Source organism: Polypterus senegalus, chromosome 2, assembly GCF_016835505.1.
Source record: "Polypterus senegalus isolate Bchr_013 chromosome 2, ASM1683550v1, whole genome shotgun sequence".
Classification (NCBI taxonomy): Eukaryota; Metazoa; Chordata; class Cladistia; order Polypteriformes; family Polypteridae; genus Polypterus; species Polypterus senegalus.
This window is the reverse complement of record NC_053155.1, coordinates 308,669,537-308,692,646: the sequence shown is the minus strand read 5'-3', so window position 1 is coordinate 308,692,646 and position 23,110 is coordinate 308,669,537. Positions and strand designations below refer to the sequence as shown.

The following is a 23,110-nucleotide window of genomic DNA, read 5'->3' as shown; positions in this document are numbered from 1 at the left end:
TAAAGCAGCAATAATGAAAAAAAATTCAGCATACCTAAAATGCATTTGAGAAATTATCATATTTGTATTATATAGAATCAAATTTTAAAGCAGAGCGCAAAAAGCTTAGGCTACAGTTAGTTTAATGACTAGATTTGAAACAGCAGGTTTTTGGACTAGGAACACCAGCTTGATTCCGTGAGATGCAGCATGCAGAACCAAACTAAACAAATAACTTGAATCTAATAGTCTAAGCTTTACCTTAAAATTTTAATCTGGATCTTTTTAATTTTATACTTTCTTTATAGTCACATAAATGCACTTTATGTACAGTATATACTGAATTAATGTTAGAGCCATGATCATCAATTGCAAGGTTTCTCCTGCTCTTTTTTTTTTTTGGAAGGTTTGCACTCATCTTTATATATAGTACTCTAATGTGGCTGTTCATTTGTCAGTCCAGGATTTTAAATCACCTGTAGTTCACAAACTGTTTGACCTATTGACCTGAAATTTGGTACACACACACACTATGTGACGTCTACTATCCGCTCTTGGGGTGATGACTGACCTCCAATGTTATTCCTCTTTTTATTTTTACAGGTGCTGGTCATAAAATTAGAATATCAAGACAAAGTTGATTTATTTCAGTAATTCCATTCAAAAGTGAAACTTGTATATTAGATTCATTCATTACACACAGACTGATGTATTTCAAATGTTTATTTCTTTTAATTTTGATGATTATAACTGACAACCAATGAAAGTCCCAAATTCAGTATCTCGAAAATTAGAATATCAATTAAGACCAATGCAAAAAAAGGATTTTTAGAGATGTTGGCCAACTGAAAGGTATGAACATGAAAAGTATGAGCATGTACAGCACTCAATATTTAGTTGGGGCTCCTTTGGCCTGGATTACTGCAGCAATGTGGCGTGGCATGGAGTCGATCAGTCTGTGGCACTGCTCAGGTGTTATGAGAGCCCATGTTGCTCTGATAGTGGCCTTCAGCTCTTCTGAATTGTTGGGTCTGGCGTATTGCATCTTCCTCTTCACAATACCCCATAGATTTTCTATGGGGTTAAGGTCAGGCGAGTTTGCTGGCCAATCAAGAACAGGGATACCATGGTCCTTAAACCAGGTACTGGTAGTTTTGGCACTGTGTGCAGGTGCCAGGTCCTGTTGGAAAATGAAATCTGCATCTCCATAAAGTTCATCAGCAGCAGGAAGCATGAAGTGCTCTAAAACTTCCTGGTAGACGGCTGCGTTGACCTTGGACCTCAGAAAACACAATGGACCAACACCAGCAGATGACATGGCACCCCAAACCATCACTGACTGTGGAAACTTTACACTGGACCTCAAGCAACGTGGATTCTGTGCCTCTCCTCTCTTCCTCCAGACTCTGGGACCTTGATTTCCAAAGGAAATGCAAAATTTACTTTCAGCAGAGAACAAAACTTTGGACCATTCACCAGCAGTCCAGTCCTTTTTGTCTTTAGCCCAGGCAAGACGCTTCTGACACTGTCTCTTGTTCAAGAGTGGCTTGACACAAGGAATGTGACAGCTGAAGCCCATGTCTTGCATAAGTCTGTGTGTGGTGGTTCTTGAAGCACTGACTCCAGCTGCAGTCCACTCTTTGTGAATCTCCCCCACAGTTTTGTTTCACAATCCTCTCCAGGGTGCGGTTATCCCTATTGCTTGTACACTTTTTTCTACCACATCTTGTCCTTCCCTTCGCCTCTCTATTAATGTGCTTGGACACAGAGCTCTGTGAACAGCCAGCCTCTTTAGCAATGACCTTTTGTGTCTTGCCCTCCTTGTGCAAGGTGTCAATGGTCATCTTTTGGACAACTGTCAAGTCAGCAGTCTTCCCCATGATTGTGTAGCCTACAGAACTAGACTGAGAGACCATTTAAAGGCTTTTGCAGGTGTTTTGAGTTAATTAGCTGATTACAGTGTGGCACCAGGTGTCTTCAATATTGAACCTTTTCACAATATTCTAATTTTCCGAGATACTGAATTTGGGACTTTCATTAGTTGTCAGTTATAATCATCAAAATTAAAAGAAATAAACATTTGAAATACATCAGTCTGTGTGTAATGAATGGATCTAATATACAAGTACTTTTTGAATGGAATTACTGAAATAAATCAACTTTGTCATGATATTCTAATTTTACGACCAGCACCTATATTTTATGTGATTGTAGAATTAACTCTACAGCAGGGTGGCTGTGCAGCATATGCATATGAGCACAATTCTCATTCCCTCCCACCTTCGCCGTAACTTCCCCTACCTTATCATATCTTAAATCTTTCTTAAAGCAGATTGAAGACTTTAAGTGCCAGCTTAAGAAAAATTGAAAAAATGTACAAACTAATTGCAACACAAACACTGACTTAATCAGTTTTAATGCGAAAAGATGCAGACAAAAGAAAAGAAGAAGTGGGCCGCTAGGGTAGAGAGAAGAAGCGCATCCACCTCTGAGCAAACAAATGCTAAACTACAGAGAAAGAGTATGAAAACTAGGAATGCTCAAGTCAAGTGTATTCACTGCGCGCCGTTTACTGGTCTGAATATAATGGACATGGTTGTCTATGCATTTTTTTGATCATAATCTACAAAAGAGTTGAAACAATCTACTTGATATATTGTTTTCCATAATAAGCTTTATTTACTAAGTGTTTCAAAACAACCATGTTGACCACACATTCTCGTGGCTCAGCTCTTAATACTGTGAAACATAAAGGCAGACCACTCAGTTGACTGGGACACATAGTTACTAGGGCTATTAAATTGGCATAATTCAACTGGAAAACACTGCATTTGTGGTATTTATTAGTATAACAACTAAAATGTGACTAATTTAGTGAAGACACATGCAAGACACATTTGATTAGTATGGGAGAGAAGGGATGGGATGCTGCTTCCAGTTATGAGTAATTAACTGCAGGTATAGTCAGTTCAGTTTGATGGTTTCTGGTTTTAGCTGTTTAGGTTAGATTAGATAAACTTTAGTAACCCCAAGGGGGAATTTAGACATATACAGCAGCAGAAACATAAAAAAAACAAGGGTATAGACTCACAGCCAATAAATCAATTGATAAATAAATACATTTACATAGTGCAGAAATTTCAGAATTAACTTAAACAAGTACGTCAGGAGGAAACACTGAATTGCCTCATAGCAGTGGGCGGAGGTGGAGTGAGCTGGTAGCTAAAAGTGCTGCCAACAGAGTGCCTCCTGGAGGAGATAGAGGGGATTTTACACGATGGCATCCAATTCTGCCACCATCTTCTTTTTGACAACAGCTTCCAATGTATCCAGGGTTGGCCTTGTGATGGAGCAGACTGTCCTGATAAGTTTGTTCAGGCTTTGAAAACAACACCTGAAAACAACATTAAAGCTTTTGTGTATGAATTGTGAAAGTAATAGATTAATCTTAAATTGATAAACCTGACTTCATAATAGTAGCCTTATAATTGGAACAGATTTAACAAAATGGCAGGGAGATATTAAAGAATAATAAAGCATCAGGAATTTGTGACATTTGACATCTGAATTCATTTGACTTGTCATAAACATGACAGAGTGATTATCGGATATATGTGATTTTAAAAATGCATTGTTACAAAAGCAGTTCTAAAGAGTTTGTGTAAATTCAAGTGTCATAAATAATTATAGTATCAGTGTCACATAAATTTGAATACTATAAAGTTTTATTTATTTTTTATTGTTTGGATTGATTTTATTTATTTTTTGCTTACTGAGCATAAAATACCAGTGAATATGCACACGACTCTGAAATCCTCCCCAAAGCTAACCAAATTTGTTGTTTCACTGGGTTGAAATTCCCCTGCCACAAATATAATTCAGTCCCTCAAGGCATATGCTAGGTCTCCCCTGCAAAATCAACACTCAAGAGAGGCAATTAGAGCAAAAGGTGCTCCAGCACACTCGGCCTCCTGCTACCCCTTGAATGTGCCACTTTGAATTCTGCTTTATCAGAACTTCAAACAACACAGTAGGGCCATGTCCTTGTTGTCTTATCAGTTCATCAATGGCTAGGAATATACGATCAGCCGGACTGTCTCTGTCTATTAACCGCCTATGGACATCCTTTTTCAAAATACGAATATGACACACAACAGTTGCAGCTGACAGAGGCAGGCCGGTTTTACAGAATCAATAACATCACTAGCAAGTTCCAATAACATTCCCTATCACACATTCTGTTAATACCTCCACAGCAGTGAAGGCTTTCTTGTACTTAGCCAGTATCCGTGAGGCCTAGAGGGGTGCACTTGTTGCCTGTTTTTATTGAGTTTGTTAATACAGGAGTGTTATCCTGCTGTGATCATAGTTTTCTTTCAAGACCTCCATTTTCCAGTAACTGGCAAAGTGCTTTTTAAATGTTACTTTCTGGCTAATTACTAAAGGTTACATGATTGGGTACAACCACTAGGGATTTTCATGAGGCATGAGGAAAATAATATTAATTTAAATGACATGAATAATGACTCCACCAAAAATAATTCAGAACAACTTGTGCTTGGTAGGTGATTAGATGGGAGTTTATTTTTTAAGTGTGTTAGGTATGTGTGTGCGTTTCGGGGTTTGGAGTTTGGGTTAGAATTTGTTCTGTGAGAGTTTGGCCTCAGACCAAATCTACTTGAAGACCTTTGCCTTACAAAATGTATAAGGAAAAAAATGAAATAATGTAGGCATTTTGGTGTTTAACATAAGCAGATAATTCACATTTCAAAAATGCCCTTATTTTGCAGATTGTGAAACTCATTAAAGCTTCAAAGGAGCATCCCATCACACTTGCCATTGGTGATGGGGCAAATGATGTCAGCATGATTTTGGAAGCTCATGTTGGGATTGGTAAGTCACTGTCAACATGGTTTCTTCTTAAAAGGGTTAATAACTGACGGATTTCCAGATCATGATAGATTTTGTTGATATTTCTTGGAAAAAACAAAAAAAACAGACACTGGCAGAAAATGCTAATGTGGGGGAATGAGAGCAGAAACAGTCCATTTATTCTAATCGATGTATGGCACTAACTGCAAGAATTGATTTCAAGTTAAGCTTTGCTTGAGAAAAGCCTGCATGGGTAAAGCTGGTGGGAGAGCCTGCATGGGTAAAGCTGGTGGGAGTTGGCATGTGGCCTCATTTCTTTATCTCGAGCACCCACAAACCACATGGTACATAACCCAGCCAACTTGCATACACAGATACAATCAAACAACAAAGAACAGAGCAAATAATAAGCAAAAATAACATTAACATAAATAAATCAATCAAAGCTGATCAAAATAGACTTAAAACATGAATTTGAACCCCAGGCATGGGGATGTGGTGGGGGAGAACCCTGGCTGACAGACAACAGAGGCTAATTTAGTCCTGTAACTCAAGTTAAAAACCCTCACAGCTGGTACACACTGCATGTTCATCATAGTAACAAATACATTTTTGATGCATAATTATAATGGCATAATTGGCATGTCTGCTTTTTGCTTTAAAAAAATTAAAGCAAGATTTCACTTGAGTCATGAGCCTTTTCTCTACACCCCTTCATGCCTATAAACATAATATTCAGTGGCATACCTGAAAACCTACACATTTGCTGGTGCATTTTGTATTACTTTTACTTTTTTATCATCTTATATCAGGTATTATGGGGAAAGAAGGCCGGCAAGCTGCAAGGAACAGTGACTATGCAATTCCAAAATTTAAACACTTGAAAAAGATGCTACTGGTTCATGGCCATTATTACTACATTAGAATAGCAGAACTAGTGCAATACTTCTTCTATAAGGTAAGGTTTAAGCATTCTATAAAGCTCCTTACATGGTCATCATCATCATCATCTCAATTAAATCTGCTTAATTCAAGCTGGGTTGGTGGGGAGCCTATCTCGACAGTCAGCATTAAGCACAATACAGAAATAGAGAAACCAAACCTGAATGGGCATTAGTTCATCACAGTACTCCCTGTAGTCCAAAAGGCAGTGTGGTTAAGTGGTTAAGGCTTTGGACTTCATACCCTCAGGCTGTGCGTTCAAATCCAGTTATTGATTGTGTGTGAACGTGAGCAAGTCACTTCACTTGCCTGTATTCCAATTAGGAAAGAAAAAAAAATGCAACAAATTGTGTCTCTCAAATGGTACAAGTCACTCTGAATAAAGGTTTCAGCCTAATAATAAAAACAATAAATTAAATACTTTAAAGCACATACAAATTTGAGTTGCAAGTTCTTCACAGCCCCTGAGCAGGATGCACTTTGAGCCCTGAGCCTGCAACACCCAATGACAGGTCATCTGGAAGCTGATGGTACTGTACACGTAATCCTCCTAGGGGAACTTTAATGGCTCACACAATGTGTGAAGTATTTTTATAGGACCAGGACATAGGTATATACAGTGTGGCATGCAAAAGATTGAGCACCCTTGCCCAAAATGTCTGTTACTGTGAATAGTTAAGTGAACAGAAGATGAACCGATCATCAAAAGGTGTAAAGTTAAAGATGACACAGTTCTTTTCAGCATTTTTATGCAAGATTGGTGTGGTGGTAGTTCAGCCTGGACACAAAAAGGTGGATACAGAATGTCCCGAAAACACACACGTTTTAATTAAAGTTCCAGCACACAACACAGTGACAGTGCACCAAACACCCTTAACAAGTCTGTCTCTCCCACCTGGACTTCTCCTTCTTGCCGTCTTTACTCCTCTCCTCACAAGCTTTGTCTTCTTCCTCCCGACTGCGGCTCGTCTACTTGAAGGAGGTGGCCTCTTTTATAGCCACCCTGATGTGCTCCAGGTGCACTGTGAAGGTCTTCCCGCGGCACTTCCTGGTGTGGCGGAAGTGCCACATGAGCACCCGGAAGTGCACGGGGTTTTCCTGGAATTCCTTCCGGCAGCAATTCTGGGTGTGGCGGAAGTGCTGACATCCAGGACTCCACAATCTTCCGGGTGCCCCCAGGCCCCAATAGGGTTGAGCTTCCATGCTCGGTTCTCATGGCCCCCATACAGACCAGGACGGCTACCCTCTTGTGGTCCAGGAAAGATATAGTCCCTCTCCGGGTCCTTCCAGGCATCTTGGCTGGGCATAACCCCCGGCCGTTTGCTACAGTGTATTGTGTTTGTTCTGTACAGCTGTACAGTGAAAAAAGGAAAGGAGTGGAACGCAGACGTTTGGGCACTCCATGATATCTGAGGTCTCACATAACTTTTTCCAAGGTCTCAGACCTTAATTAGCCCATTAGGGCTATGGCTTGTTCAGAATCATCTTTAGGAAATCCCACATGATACAAATTGCAAAGCTGAATAAATTCTCTGACATCTCAAACCTTGTCCCAAGAATCAGCAGCCATGTGCTTCTCTACGCAGCTGTCCAGCACTCTAAAAAACAAAAGAATTGATCCTCACAAGCATGAGAAGGCTAGAAGAAGATAGCAAAGCGTTTTCAGGTAGCTGTTTCCTTAGTTCTTAATGTTATTAAAAAATGGCAGTTAACAGGAATGGTGGAGGTCAAGTTGAGGTCTGGAAGACCAAGCAAACTTTCTGAAAGAACTGTGTGTTGGATTGCTAGAAAGGCAACTACAAACTCCTGTTTGACTGCAAAAGTCTCTGGAGTGGTGGCACACTGTTCTACTGTGCAGTGACACCTGAACAAATACGACCTGGTAGAGTGAGCAGAAGAAAATCTTTCCTGCATCCTAGCCACAAAATTCAGTTTCTAAAGTTTGCAAATGAACTTCTAAACAAGCCTGATGCATTTTCGAAACAAGTCTTATGGACTAATGAAGTCAAAATAGAACTTTTTGGCCACAACGTGCGTGTGTTGCAGCCAGTGGCACAGGGAACATGTCATTGGTAGAGAGAAGAATGGATTTAGATAAATACCAGCAAATTCTACCAGCAAATTCTGGAAGCAAACATCACACTATCGATAAAAAGGTTGAAGTTAAAAAGAGGATGGGTCCAACAACAAGATAATGATCTGAAACACATCTAAAATCTACACTGGAATTGCTGATCATTTTTGTCGTGGTTCTCACTATCACCCAACATAAACATCATTGAAAATCTGTGGATAGATCTAAAAAGACGACCCAGGAAATGTGCAGAATTTGAAGCCTTTTGCAAAGACGAATGGGTGAAAAGACCCCAAGTAAGAACTTCATTTGTATCATCAGGTATTTTTGTACCTGTGAATGATGGAAATAAAAATGTAACCTTGCTTAAAGTATTAAAGAAATGTGTCATCTTTAACTTTCCGCCTTTTGGTGATCAGTTCATCTTCTGTTCACTTAAGTATTCACAGTAACAGATGTTTTAAGAAAGGGGACTCAGACTTTTGCAAGCCATTGTGTATTGGTGCCACTGCACCCTTGCCACCCACAATAAATGGCTCACTTTAGAATGGTCCAGATCCTGAGTGGCTGCTGTTTTGTGAGCAGTTATATATAGAAACTCTGTTTTGGACAGTGCAATGTAATATACGGCTTACTGTACAGCTGCCCATTCTGGAAATCATCCAGGGGACCAAATGACTGCATTGTAATAAGTTTAGTAGTGCAATTCTGTGACATTAATTTGTTTTTTCTTTATGTTGCTCTCTTTTTTCCTGAACAGAATGTCTGTTTCATCTTCCCTCAGTTTCTTTACCAATTCTTCTGTGGCTTTTCCCAGCAGGTTAGTATCAAGTACTTTGTGTTTGTTCTTTCAAAAAATAAATAAATAAAATAAAATGAGCAAAACACTTTTTCAAAGATACAGTGGGTACGGAAAGTATTCAGACCCCCTTCAATTTTTCACTCTTTGTTATATTGCAGCCATTTGCTAAAATCATTTAAATTAATGTTTTTCCTCATTAATGTACACACAGCAAGCACCCCATATTGACAGACAAAAAAAAAGAATCTTTGAAATTGTTGCAGATTTATTAAAAAGAAAACTGAAATATCACATGGTCCTAAGTATTCAGCCCTTTTGCTGTGACACTCATATATTTAACTCCGGTGCTTTCCATTTCTTCTGATCATCCTTGAGATCACCTTCATTTGAGTCCAGCTGTGTTTGATTCTACTGATTGGACTTGATTAGGAAAGCCACACACCTGTCTATATAAGACCTTACAGCTCACAATGCATGTCAGAGCAAATGAGAATCATGAGGTCAAAGGAACTGCCTGAAGAGCTCAGAGACAGAATTGTGGCAAGGCACAGATCTGGCCAAGGTTACAAAAAAATCTCTGCTGCAGTTAAGGTTACCAAGAGCACAGTGGCCTCCATAATCCTTAAATGGAAGACATTTGGGACGACCGTCCGGCCAAGCTGAGCTACCGGGGGAGAAGAGCCTTGGTGAGAGAGGTAAAGAAGAACCCAAAGATCACTTTGGCTGAGCTCCAGAGATGCAGTCAGGAGATGGGAGAAAGTTGTAGAAAGTCAACCATCACTGCAGCCCTCCACCAGTCAGGGCTTTATGGCAGAGTGGCCTGTCGGAAGCCTCTCCTCAGTGCAAGACACATGACAGCCCGCATGGAGTTTGCTAAAAGACACCTGAAGGACTCTGAGATGGTGAGAAATAAGATTCTCTGGTCTGATGAGACCAAGATAGAACTTTTTGGCCTTAATTCTAAGCGGTATGTGTGGAGACAACCAGGCACTGCTCATCACTTGTCCAATACAGTCCCCACAGTGAAGCATGGCGGTGGCAGCATCATGCTGTGGGGGTGTTTTTCAGCTGCAGGGACAGGACGACTGGTTGCAATCGAGGGAAAGATGAATGCAGCCAAGTACAGGGATATCCTGGACAAAAACCTTCTCCAGAGTGCTAAGGACCTCAGACTGGGCCAAGGTTTACCTTCCAACAAGACAATGACCCTAAGCACACAGCTAAAATAACGAAGGAGTGGCTTCACAACAACTCTGTGACTGTTCTTGAATGGCCCAGCCAGAGCCCTGACTTAAACCCAATTGAGCATCTCTGGAGAGACCTAAAAATGGCTGTCCACCAACATTTACCATCCAACCTGACAGAACTGGAGAGGATCTGCAAGGAGGAATGGCAGAGGATCCCCAAATCCAGGTGTGAAAAACTTGTTGCATCTTTCCCAAGAAGACTCATGGCTGTATTAGCTCAAAAGGGTGCTTCTACTAAATACTGAGCAAAGGGTCTGAATACTTAGGACCATGTGATATTTCAGTTTTTCTTTTTTAATAAATCTGCAACAATTTCAAAAATTCTTTTTTGTTTGTCAATATAGGGTGCTGTGTGTACATTAATGAGGAAAAAATTAATTTAAATGATTTCAGCAAATGGCTGCAATATAACAAAGAGTGAAAAATTGAAGGGGGTCTGAATACTTTCCGTACCCACTGTATTTATGGCCTTATATTATGAATATATTCAGGTAATGAAGAGCCTGCAGACCTGGACAAATATGTTGGTACCCCTCCATGAATAAAGAAGAACCCACAATTGTATCTGAAATACCGTATATACACTCACATGTAAGTCGGGTCTTGAAACTCGAAAAATCAATCATAGAATCAGACCCCGACTTATACGCCTGTTCAAAAATGCAACACTTAATTTTTTTTTAATTTTTTTTTTTTTTTTTACATCTTCTTGCCTCCTCCAATCTCGCAACAGTTTCTCAGACACACCAGATTTTGTGGTAGCAGTGCAGTTACCAATTTCTTTCGCTACTTCAACGACATTTAATTTAAAACCAGCTTCATATTTTCTCCTGATCGAACGCTCCACCGTAGATAAGGGATGCTCTTACAATAAAGGTGTATGAGTGTGTGAGATACAAAAAACACAAATAAGTGCAAATGTTGCTTCGGAATAGTTCGGGTATTACCGAGTGGTCACATACTCACAACAGAGAGAGAGAGAGGTTAGGCGCACACGCTGATACAGCGCATTGCCGCATTCACATAGAAAAAAAAAGGTAGTGTACTCCGTGGTTACTCTCTCAGGTGGGTGTTAGCATATCATAATCTCTTGGACCAATAGGACTGAAATCAGGGGTCACAGAAAGCCACTTCAGAATAGTCCAATGTTTTGTTCTTCACCATTCGTGGGTTCTTTTAGCTGTGCGTTCTGGCTCCTTATGTTGTTGGAGGATCCAGGACCTGTGACTCAGACAGAGCTTCCTGACACTGGGCAGTATGTTTCGCTCCAGAATGTCTTGATAGTCTTGAGGTTTCATTGTTCCCTGCACAGACTCAAGACACCCCGAGCCAGACACAGCAAAGCTGCCCCAAAACATAACCAAGCCTCATGTGCCTTTGTATATATGGTGTTCTTTTCTTTGAAAGCTTCATCTTTTCATCTTTGGATGCAGAGGTGATTCAAGGCAACCTGTGCCAGATGCAGCAAAGCAGCCCCAAAACATAACTGAGAGTCTCTCCTTCATCTTTTACAAGAGGTTCAGTTTTCTGTTCTTTGAAAGCATCACTTTTTTGTCAGTGAACACAGAATTCATGTGACTTTCCAAAAAGTACCAGTTTTGTCTCATCTGTCCGTCTGTCTTCCCCCAGAGTTATTGTGGCTTGTCAATATGCATTTTAACAAATTCCAGACTGGATTTTTTTTTATGTTTTTCATTCAATACTGGAGTCCTCCTGGTTCTTCTTTCATTGAGGCCAATGTCACTCAAAAACTGACGGAGAGTTCAATCAGACACTGATTGACCTTAACCATGGAGCTCAGCTTGTATCTCTTTGGAAGTTTTCCTTGGCTTTTTGTCTACCATTTTCACTATCCTTCTGCCCATTCTGGGGTTGAATTTCCTCTTGTGGCTACATCCAGGGAGGTTAGGTACAGTCCCATGGACCTTAAACTTCTTAATAACTATGGTTTGCTCACCCACCCTCTTCCGTCCCGGGGCACACTACGTGCCAGCCACTTCGTGTCTTTGCCTCTCACATTGTGAAGAGGGAGGCTGAACGCAAGCTAATGAGATGCGGTTGCTCCTCCGAAATCCATACCCCAAACGGTAATACAATTCGAAACAAATACTGGCTTGCTGCTGCTGCTTGTGCCATGCTGTGTGATCTGCATATCATGCAGCGCATTGAACATTTAAAAGCCTGTACAGCAGCTGTCTTTTGTCTCACTGAGCGTTAAAGTGTCTCCGAGAAAATCCATCTCGACCCAAGATTTTTTTTTTATAATAGAGAGATATTTGCACCTGTGACCACAGCAACATCAAGCTGTTTGGAGATGGTCTTCTAGCCTTTGCCTTTAACATGCTTGTCTATAATTTTCTTTCTGATCTTTTCAGGCAACTGTTTCCTTTGCTTTCTCCAGTCCTTGTTCAGTATGGGACACACGATGATACCAAACAGCAAAGTGATGGCTTTTCTCCTTTTAAATTGTCTGAATGACTGATTGCACAATTGGAGACATGTGTGATATGAATTCAAGAAAATAGCTCATTTGAAAAATCTCTTGAATCCAGTCATTTATGGTTTTTTCTAGGGGTACCAACAAATGTGTCCAGGCCATTTTAGAATATCTTTGTACAATAAGCAATGCTTGATTTCTTTTCACATTCGCTTTGCTTTACACTCAATGACAAATCAAAGGCATGCAGGTATACAGGGGTCAATTACTTTTGATTTGATCACTTTTCAGAAGGCATGCAGCACTGAATTCAGTGAGTTGTAAGGGGACCAACATATTTGTCCACATCTACAAGAGTAGACAAAGGTACAAGATGAGGATCAGACATCAAAGGGGATAGCTTCAGAACATGTTGAAGTGTCTTGGTGGGAAAGGAAAGTACTAGGTATACAATACACATAGCTTGGCAAGATGAAGTAGTCAGACGCTGGCAGGCTTGACCATACTAATCTTGTAAGTTTTAAACTGTAAGTAGTTATTAAGCTAGCAAAGGAACTGTAAACCACATCTCTTCAATACGTGTCTACTCTGGTGATGTGCACTAGTAGTGACGTGGTTACCACTGTGTCTTGCCTTCTTCTTTTCAGCCTTTATATGACACTGCCTACCTAACACTGTACAACATTAGCTTCACATCTCTGCCCATCTTGCTGTACAGCCTCATTGAGCAACATATCGGCATGGACAATCTGAAGAGAGACCCATATCTTTACATGTAAGTAAGGGTTCTCATAATGTTCACTGAAATCTTCTATTTTGGTGAGAGTATTTTTTGTACAGAATTTTAGTTGGCTCCATTAAAAACGGAGCACAGTATGCTAAAGATGGAGGTTCCCTGTATACATAATGTTTTTCCCTTTAAGAACTCACCATTGACTTCTTTTTTTCTGCACAGGGATATTAGCAAGAACTGTCTGCTCCGCTGGAGGACTTTCATTTACTGGACATTCCTTGGTGTTTTTGATGCCCTTGTATTTTTCTTCGGTGCTTATTTTCTCTTTGATAACACAACCTTGACCAGCAACGGACAGGTAAAGCCTAAAAGAGGATTTTTCTCTGAGCCTATGAAACACTGTGTGTCCCGTTTCCTTTGCTTATGATCATCAGTTGGTAGCTGGATTCTTATTGGCATGCCTGTTTCTCTGCATTTTTGGTTTTTCCCTCATCTTCTCAATTGCTCAGTTTTTCAGTTTTAACATCTTTATTTACTTTAAGTCTCAATTTTTTTTTTGCTGTTTTGCTTCTCTTCCTGTCCTCAGCTAATGACAGCCAACACGCACCTGGTAAGCCTACCCTGTCAGTTCGTCTGTCTGTCCCTGTTTGTTCTCTGTCTTCACTTTAGGTTCCTTGTAGTGCGTGTGTTGTCACATATCATAGACACTTTAGTCTCCCCTTCTTTTGTGTATGTAGCCTTAATTTAAACTAATGTTGCCACAGGATTCTGTTCAGTGGACTCTAGCAGCAGTCCCACATGCTATCTCTTCAGTAAACTCTCATCGCTTTGTATCCACCAAATTAAATGTACTCAATGCTCTACACATATCACATTCTGCAGTTGGTCGTATTCTTTGAATCTCATTTCTTGTGACTTGTGTGATGACTTCCCCTCTTCTGAGAAAGGCAGACATTGTGAGCTTTTACCTAAACATACGGTACTGCCCACTTGGCAGATGCATAAAGCTTGGCCCAAGGATAATTGATAGTTACCATGTTTATCCAGCTTTTTCCAGCTTTTTCTTCTGATACCCCCCTCAGCTGCAAAACAACATTATATATATATATTTGATAAACCATTAACATCATTTACATGCACCTCACCAGGAAGCCGACTTAAATCACAGACGGCCGGATGCTACTCTCGGAGTGAATTGCCTACGTGGGAGGAGTGTAATACAAGTTATAGAAGAGGTGGAGGATGTCACTTCCCATATTAAAGGAACACAGTCTACTAAGGAAGAAGAGTCTGCTCTACCCTAGTTCCTCTGTGTTCCGAGAACAGTCCAATCTTTCTTTCATGTTGACACCCAAGTACTTGATGGAGTTCACCACCTCTACATCCACTTCCTGAATAATGATTGGACATAGAGGCTCTTTGGCCCATCAAAAGTCAATAATCAGTTCCTTGGTTTTGCTGATGTTACATTGCAGACAATTCCTGTTTACACCAAGAAATAAAGTTCTCCGCCTGACTCTTCTCCTCTGTCTCATCCCCCTTATCGATACACCCCATAGGTGCAGAATCATCCAAGAATTTCTGCAAGTGACATGACCTGGCTGTTATATGAGGAGATGTATTTCAAAATATGCCATAAGACCAAAGATTTGTAAGCACAGTATTTGAAGTGAATGTCATTTATCAATAACTGACTGTGTTACCCAACCTTGCCTAAGAAGTTTCTAAGTCCATGGGACTCAGTTATAGTGGTATTGGTTAAATGGATGTATCAGAAGTACTATGTAACTAAGTACTTTTATGTATACACATTTTTTTTTTTGTTTTACTGGGGGCTACAATTTTTAGTTCATTTGAACTGCTTACCGTTGAACATGCTACGTACAGTTCTTGGTGGCGTTGGTGTGAAAAGCAGCAGAACACCATATTAAAAATGGTATTTGGTGGTAACGTTATAAAGGTGACTTAAAGCTGATTCATTCAATGTTAAAAACTGCTAAATGCTCTCCATTGGCATCAAATCCTAAAATTAGTACTGCCTCAATGTATAGTGCCTTTGAAGAAATATCTACCAACATAAAAAAAGAAAGTTGCTAATTAGTTTTACTCACTCAGAAGCACCATCCTGTTCTCTTCTTATCGCATTATGAAAATCAGCAAAAAAAAATTGTGGCTTGGATCCATCAATTTGTGGTGATGTTATTTCTTTCTTTAATTTTCTCTTTGTTTTTTTATTAACTTAAAAACGGCTGATCGTTCATTGGTAGCACAAACGTAATGAGGATATGCAGGTGGACAATAGTGTTTGTTTTTTTAAAAATGCAAGACTATGCACTGATTAAAAGTAGTGTAATCTGTTTATCTCAGATTATTTGTCACATGTGGCACACCACACTGGTCTGCTGAAATAACGAGAATGCTCCACGATATTCTTCCTCATTTCTAACTGCGTTAGTTTCACCAAGGGGACACACTGGCTCTTCTAATCGCACTCAATTCACAAATGGGGAAAAACCTTAATCCTCAAATGTTCTCTGATGCTCATTAAGAAACTTAAAAAGGTAAAACTGGATCCCAGGGCCATAAAGGGGGAGAAATTCTGCTGTAAGATAAATGCTGTAATCCAGCGAGACAAATTATTATCCTGAAGTGGTTAAGGAAAAAAACATGCCGCAGTTGCTTTTTTGATGACATGGCATGTTTATCGATGTTCTTATTTAAAGATTGTGAACTCTGATGAAATTGGAGCAGTTCAGTGACTGATGGGAAGTGTAGTTCCCAGATCGCCATTTGCACAAGGTTGCAGATAACATGAAGGGGGTTGTGGGTATGATATATATTAAATAGCTATCTTACTGGATCAGTTGTATAAGAATTGACTACATTCACAGCCACCGTGCCGGCCTGCCAAGCACTTGCTAAACACGTCTTCTTCAACAAACTTTGCTCCTTTCACTTCAGCTTTCATTTCCATTTCTCTGTGCGATTAATGTCAGTACTGTGGGGGATGGGGTACATTAGAATGTCCCATTATTAACAAATATAACAATGTCACCACATTTAAACCAAATCCAACAGTTTGGGGAATTTAGTTTTTCTATTGTGGGTATTTTTCACCACTAACTATTGATATATTGAAATGTCCTTTCTTAGTGAATACCTACTGCCCTAAATGTACCATCCTGCCAAATGGGAGATACTTAACTTACTAACATTCGTCTATCTCACAGATGATTAATTTTTGCTACTAATTAACTTTATTTAATTTTTTTGCTATTTAAGACTGAGACTCTTCAAGTCAGGGCTGAGCAACGTTGGTCCTGCAGAGCCGCAGTGGCTTCAGGTTTTTGTTCCAACCCAATTGTTTCATAAGAAATCATTCACTGCTGATGAAGCACTTATTGCTCAAGTGACATTTTTCTGCTTCATTGTAGTTGTCTCACTTGTTATGATTTTGAACTCTTAATTACTTATTTTAGTATTAAACAGCTGTATTCATTGTTTTAACTGCTCCTTATTAGCAATACGATGCAAATGACGCAGGACTGATTCCATTTCCACCTATGTGTATTCATCATTTACTATTTAGTTTAATAAGTACTCAGAGAGAAGCCGAAGAGAAAGTGAAGGACTGAAAATTACTCCTCTGTTTTAGGCTTCAAATCACTTGGATAATACTGTATATATATATATATATATATATATATATATATATATATATATATATATATATATATATACTGTATATACTAGGGGGACAAGCCCCCCTGGCACCTTCAGTGCCCAACCCTCAGTTGCAGCCAGTCTGCCACTCACGTTGTGAAGAGGGAGACTGAACGCACCCCAAGGAGATGCGGTCGCTCCTCCGAAAACCCCTCTTGTGACACAATCGGAAGCAGATACAGTGTGTTGTTTTGTTTTTTTTTAACCTCCTCTTTGCTCGATGAGCTGCTCGCTTGCTGCTGCTGCTGCTGTGCTGTGTGATCTGCATCTCGTGTAACGCTTTGAACATTTAAAAGCCTGTACAGCAGCTGTCCTACTTTTTGTCTTTTATTTCCGTCCCCGGGTGTGGTTTAATCTCTTGGCACAAAGTCTTGTCTCGCAGGACGCAAGTTCTTGATATTTTTTAGTTTATAATTTAAAAATGGAATAAGAATCTGAAAATCACACTAAAGTTCGATAAATTCTGAAAAGAATGATACCAAACATATATATGTAGGTTTTAAAATAAGGCCGATTTAAAGTGTGATAAAAAAAAGTGACATATAAAATGCTAAGCCTAAAAGTGCAACGATTTTATGTGATGTTTTTATTTTATATATATATATATATATATATATATATATATATATATATATATATATATATATATATATATATATATATATATATTGCTCAAAAAAATTAAAGGAACACTTTTTAATGAGAGTATAGCATCAAGTCAATGAAATTTCTGGGATACTGATCTGGTCAGTTAAGTAGCAGAGGAGGTTGTTAATCAGTTTCAGCTGCTTTGGTGTTAATGAAATTAACAACAGGTGCAGTAGAGGGGCAACAATGAGATGACCCCCAAAACAGGAATGGTTTAACAGTTGGAGGCCACTGACATTTTTCCCTCCTCATCTTTTCTGACTGTTTTTCACTAGTTTCACATTTGGCTACAGTCAGTGTCACTACTGGTACCATGAGGTGATACTTGGACCCTACAGAAGTTGCACAGGTAGTCCAACTTCTCCAGAATGGCACATCAATACGTGTCATTGCCAGAAGGTTTGCTGTGTCTTCTAGGACAGTCTCAAGGGCATGGAGGAGATTCCAGAAGACAAGCAGTTACTGTAGAAGAGCTGGAGAGGGCCATAGAAGGTTCTTACCCCATTAGCAGGACCGCTATCTGTTCCTTTGGGAAAAGCACAACAGGATGAGCACTGTCGGAGCCCTACAAAATGACCTCTGTGAAAGCTGGCCCCGGCACAGACAGACGGACATCATGTTTGCACCCACACACCGTTTATTTACACTTATTTACAATATACAAATGTCACGTGCACTCACGAACCCCAGTGCCTCTAGCACTGATTCCCCCAAGTCCAGGGCCCACAGTCTCTGTGCCTTTGTCCTGGCCGCCTCCTGTCCTCGCTCTCCAGCTCAGTCTGCTTCCTCCCGACTTCCACCAATGACTGGAGGGAGGCGGCCCCTTAAATAAGGCTCCCGGATGAGCCCCAGGTGTTCCGTCTTTAGCCACGCCCAAGCGTGGCGGAAGTGTCGGCTGTCTTCCTGGCAACTCTCCGGGTGCCACACAAAGTCTTCCCCCCGGCACTTCCTGGTGTGGCGGAAGTGCCAGGCTCCCGGATATAGGCACCGGGGCGCCGCCTGGCGGTGGCCACGGGTCCCTACAGGGCTGGGCTTCAAAGCCCTGTACCCGAGGCCCCCTGCCTAACCAGGACGGACGACCCCACTCTGTCTGGAGGAGGCACTCGCCCTCCTCCGTCCTCCAAGCGCCCGCCGGGCTCCTGCCCGACCGGCAACCGCACGGGATAAACCGGCATCGGGGCGCCGCCTGGCGGTGACCATGGGCCCCTACAGGGAAGGGCTTCCATGCCCTCAACCCGTGGCCCCCAACAGAACCAGGACGGACGCCTCGAGGTCTGGAGGAGGCACAAGCCCTCCTCACGTCCTCCTGGGCGTCCCGGCCGGGCTCCAGCCCCGGCCGGGGGCCACACCTCCAACAGGCCACTGGTGTGAATGTCTCTGACCAAACAACCAGAAAGACTTCATGAGGGTGACCCAAGGGCCCCATGTCCTCTAATGGGCCCTGAGCTCACTGCCCAGCAGCATGCAGCTCAATTGGCATTCGCCATAGAATTACAAAATTGGCAGATGCACCACTGGTGCCCTGTGCTTTTCACAGATTCAGGAAGGTTCACCCTGAGCACGTGACAGACGTGAAAGGGTCTGGAGAAGCCATGGAGAACATTATGCTGCCTGTAACATCATTCAGCATGAGCACTTTGGTGGTGGGTTAATGATTGTCTGGGGATGCATATCCATGGAGGGTCACACAGACCTCTACAGGTTTGACAAAGGCACCTTGGCTGCCATTAGGTATCAGGATGAAATCCTTGGACCCATTGTCAGACCCTATGCTGGTGCAGTGGCTCCTGGTGCACGACAATTCCTGGCCTCATGTGGTGAGAGTATGCAGGCAGTTCCTGGAGGATGAAGGAATTGATACCATTGACTGGCCACCACACTTTCCTGACTAAAATCCAATAGAACACCTTTGGGACATTATGTTTTGGTCCATCCAATGCCACCAGGTTGCACCTCAGACTGTTCAGGAGCTCAGTGATGCCCTGGTCGAGATCTGGGAGGAGATCTCCCACAACACCATCTGTCGTCTCATTAGGAGCATGCACCGATGTTGTCAGGCATGTATAGAAGAACACAGGGGCCATACAAACTACTGCGTACAATTTTGAGTTGCTGCAATTAAATTTTGGCAAAATGGACTAGCCTGCCACATATTTGTTTCACTTTGATTTTTGGGGCGTCTTTGAATTCAGGGCTCTGTAGGTTGATCATTTTCATTTCCATGAAACGATGTGGCATCCTTTCGTTCCTAACACATTACCCAGTCTATATCAGTATAGATATCCAGGAGGATTTCTTTTTCCCATTGAGATCTGATGTGTTTTCAAAGTGTTCCTTTAATTTTTTGAGCAGTTTATATATATATATATATATATATATATATATATATATATATATATATTATTTTTATATATTTTAAGCCCTTATAAACTTTCCCACACTGTTTATAAATATTCTCTGCACAGTTATACAGTAAACCCTTGTTTATCACGGTTAATCCGCTACAGACAGATAAATGAATTTCCATGAAGTAGGATTCTTTATTTATAAATCGTTATTTATAAATATTTTTGCAGTTAGAGCATAGAAAACCTGCTTCTGACTTTCTAAATACGTTTTTTTAACATTATAAGAGCCCTCTAGACATGAAATAACACCCTTTAGTCTAAAGTTTAAACTGTGCTCCATAGCAAGACAGAGATGACAGTTCCGTCTCACAATTAGTAGAATGCAAACATATCTTTCTCTTCAAAGGAGTGCCGTCAGGAGCAGAGAATATCAGAGAGAGAGAAAAGTAAACAAAAATCAATAGGGCTGTTGGGCTTTTAAGTAAATGAAGCACCCCAATAAAGCTGCCGCAATGAAGGGATCAATGTGAAGGTAGTCTTTTCAGCATTTTTTAGAGGAGCGTCCGTATCTTCTAAGCAAACAGCCCCTCTGCTCACACCCCCTTGTCAGGAGCAGAGAATGTCAGAGACAGAGGCAGAGAAAAGCAAACAATTAAAAATCAATACGGGCTGTTAGAGCTTTGAAATGTGCGAAGCTCCGCGCAGTATGCATATCGTATATCATTGAGGAGTTTTATTTAATATGTAATACGTGCTCTGATTGGGTAGCTTCTCAGCCATCCGCCAATTGTGTCCCTTGTATGAAATCAACTGGGCAAACAAACTGAGGAAGCGTGTACCATTAATTAAAAGACCCATTGTCCGCAGAAATCTGCGAACCAGCGAAAAATCTGTGATATATATTTAGACATGCTTACATTTAAAATCCGCGATGGAGTGAAGCCGCGAAAGTCGAAGCGCAATATAGCAAGGGATCACTGTGTGTGTGTATATATATATATATATATATATATACACATATATATATATATATATATATATATATATATATATATATATATATATATATATATATATATATATATATATATATATATATATATATATATAATTCACTAAGGCAAGACGACCATGGAAAGCACGCCGGAAGGGCATGGATTCACTAAGCCGCCGACAAGTGTGACACCTATGGCGCACGCAGGAAGGAGCCACGGCCACCAACTCCAAGACCATTGGATACGACAACTCGCAGAGCCACGCCCACCAACTCAAGACGCGATGACACAGAAAAAATGGCGTCATTTATATTCGTCCATCGTAGAGGCAACATGCAGCTCTGACCCACGCTGACTGTTCACAGAGGCATGTTTCTCACGGAGGTAAATCGCCATATGCAGCGTGTAAAACGGTTTGCGAGGGGTATCCCATGGGATCCTTAAAATATTCCTTTACAACTGAGGTTAGAACACAATGAAGTAAGCAGTCTTTAAAAAACGAGTTTTCAGTTATGACGCACAACCGTGTGACCATAGCAAATTGTTTTACACGCTACATACAGCAATCCACATCCTCAACAAACATGCGTCTTCTTAGATGCTCCTGCACTTTGTACACACCCCCCTCCCACCTCGCTACTACCGTGGTCGGGTGTCTTGGTGGATTATATATAGAAAGGCAGCCAAAACCGCACAGAGCAATGAAAAGTCTACGTGAGTCACAGGTGCATCTGGACTGTACAAAGACGACGACTCGAGTGACGAGTTGAAGGTGGCCACATGAGCAGGCAGTGCATACTGAACGAGAAATCAGCAGACTAGCATGACGGAGGGAGCGGAGTGGATGTCCTTCTCCTCTCCTCCCGTTCCACCCTCCGAGCCACGGACGATTGTGTGTTGGTTCGTTCCGTGTATTGGTTAAAACCCAATGAAGGAAGCAGTCTTTAAAAACCAATAAGCCCTGTGCCTCTGTTTCATTACCGTCTCATCTGCTTCACCAATGCAAGCCCCGCAACAGGGCAGCCAACCGGGTAACCAAAGTCTTTGGGTTCAGGGGGGAGTATGGTTACAAAGCTGAAACTTAAAGGAATTGACGGAAGGGCACCACCAGGTATGAAGCCTTTCGCTTCATTTGACTCAACACAGGAAACCTCACCCGGCCCGGACACGGAGAGGATTGACAGATTGATAGCTCTTTCTCGATTCTGTGGGTGGTGGTGCATGGCAGTTCTTAGTTGGTGGAGCGATTTGGCCGGTTATTTCCGAAAACGAAAGAGACTCCCGCCTGCCAAATAGTTACACGACCCAACAGCGGTTGGCGTCCAAATTCTTAGAGGGACAAGTGGCTTTCAGCTACGTGAGATTGAGCATTAACAGGTCTGTGATGCACTTGTATGTCCGGTACTGCACGCGCGCTACACTGAATGGATCAACGTGTGTCTACCCGACGCGGGGAGGCGTAGGTAAGCCGTTGAACCCCATTCGTGATGGAGACCGTGGCTTGCAATTGTTCCCCACAAACGAGAAATTCCCAGTACGTGCGGGTCATACGCTCGCACTGATTACGTCCCTACCCTTTGTAACCCCTGATTGTTCGTGTGACTTGGTGGATTATATATAAAAAAGCAGCCGGAACCGCAAAGAACAATGACAATTCAATGTGGAAACCGACTGAGGTGGTGTTTGAAAAATTAACAGTCAACGTGACTCACAGGTGCGTGTGGACTGTACACAGACGAAAGCGACTCAGGTAGGGAGTTGGGGGCAGGCACATAAGCAGGCAGTGCATACTGAACGAGCGCCGTTCAACCCCGTCCTTCGCTTTGGAAGGAGAAGGCGCGACGGCGCTCCTCTAGTTTTCAGTCACGGACAATTGTATGTTGGTTCGTGGGGGGGGAACATTGTTGCAATGTTACTTTTCTTGGTGGTTTATTAAATTACGGATTTTTCAAATGTTTATTTTTTCCTCTGTGCTTAAAAATCATTTAAAAAGCGGCCTGATTATGCGGCGTATGCTACGCTGCGGGTTGGCTAGTATATATATATATATATAAAGTATATAATGCAAATATGGAGAGAGAATAATACTCATATATAGTCAAAACCACCATGTTGACAAAAATTCCTTTGAAATTTAGCACACACATATTACGTCTAAGGTAAGTCAAACAATTTCAAACTGCTGTGCTATGTTAAAACACTAATTTAGTAGCTTCTTTCAAGCAACCTTCTCATTATGTGAATACAGGGCTGTCCGGTGGCATTAGAGCACATCACACCTTTAAAATGTCACTTGACATATAGGAATCT

General features: G+C 41.2%; 1 protein-coding gene across 5 annotated transcripts in view; it reads left to right on the top strand.

Annotated features, from left to right (window-relative positions):
• atp11a (ATPase phospholipid transporting 11A) overlaps window positions 1-23,110 on the top strand; it is a 237,568-nt gene that overhangs the window by 198,651 nt on the left and 15,807 nt on the right. For 3 of the 5 annotated variants that reach the window (XM_039745891.1, XM_039745894.1, XM_039745893.1), the window contains exons 21-26: window positions 4,770-4,872; window positions 5,664-5,809; window positions 8,628-8,687; window positions 13,001-13,128; window positions 13,309-13,444; window positions 13,673-13,696. In XM_039745891.1, coding sequence (XP_039601825.1) covers window positions 4,770-4,872; window positions 5,664-5,809; window positions 8,628-8,687; window positions 13,001-13,128; window positions 13,309-13,444; window positions 13,673-13,696 — 597 coding nt within the window. The remainder of the gene's footprint in view (window positions 1-4,769; window positions 4,873-5,663; window positions 5,810-8,627; window positions 8,688-13,000; window positions 13,129-13,308; window positions 13,445-13,672; window positions 13,697-23,110) is intronic. The other 2 variants (XM_039745892.1, XM_039745895.1) reach the window with 1 other exon arrangement.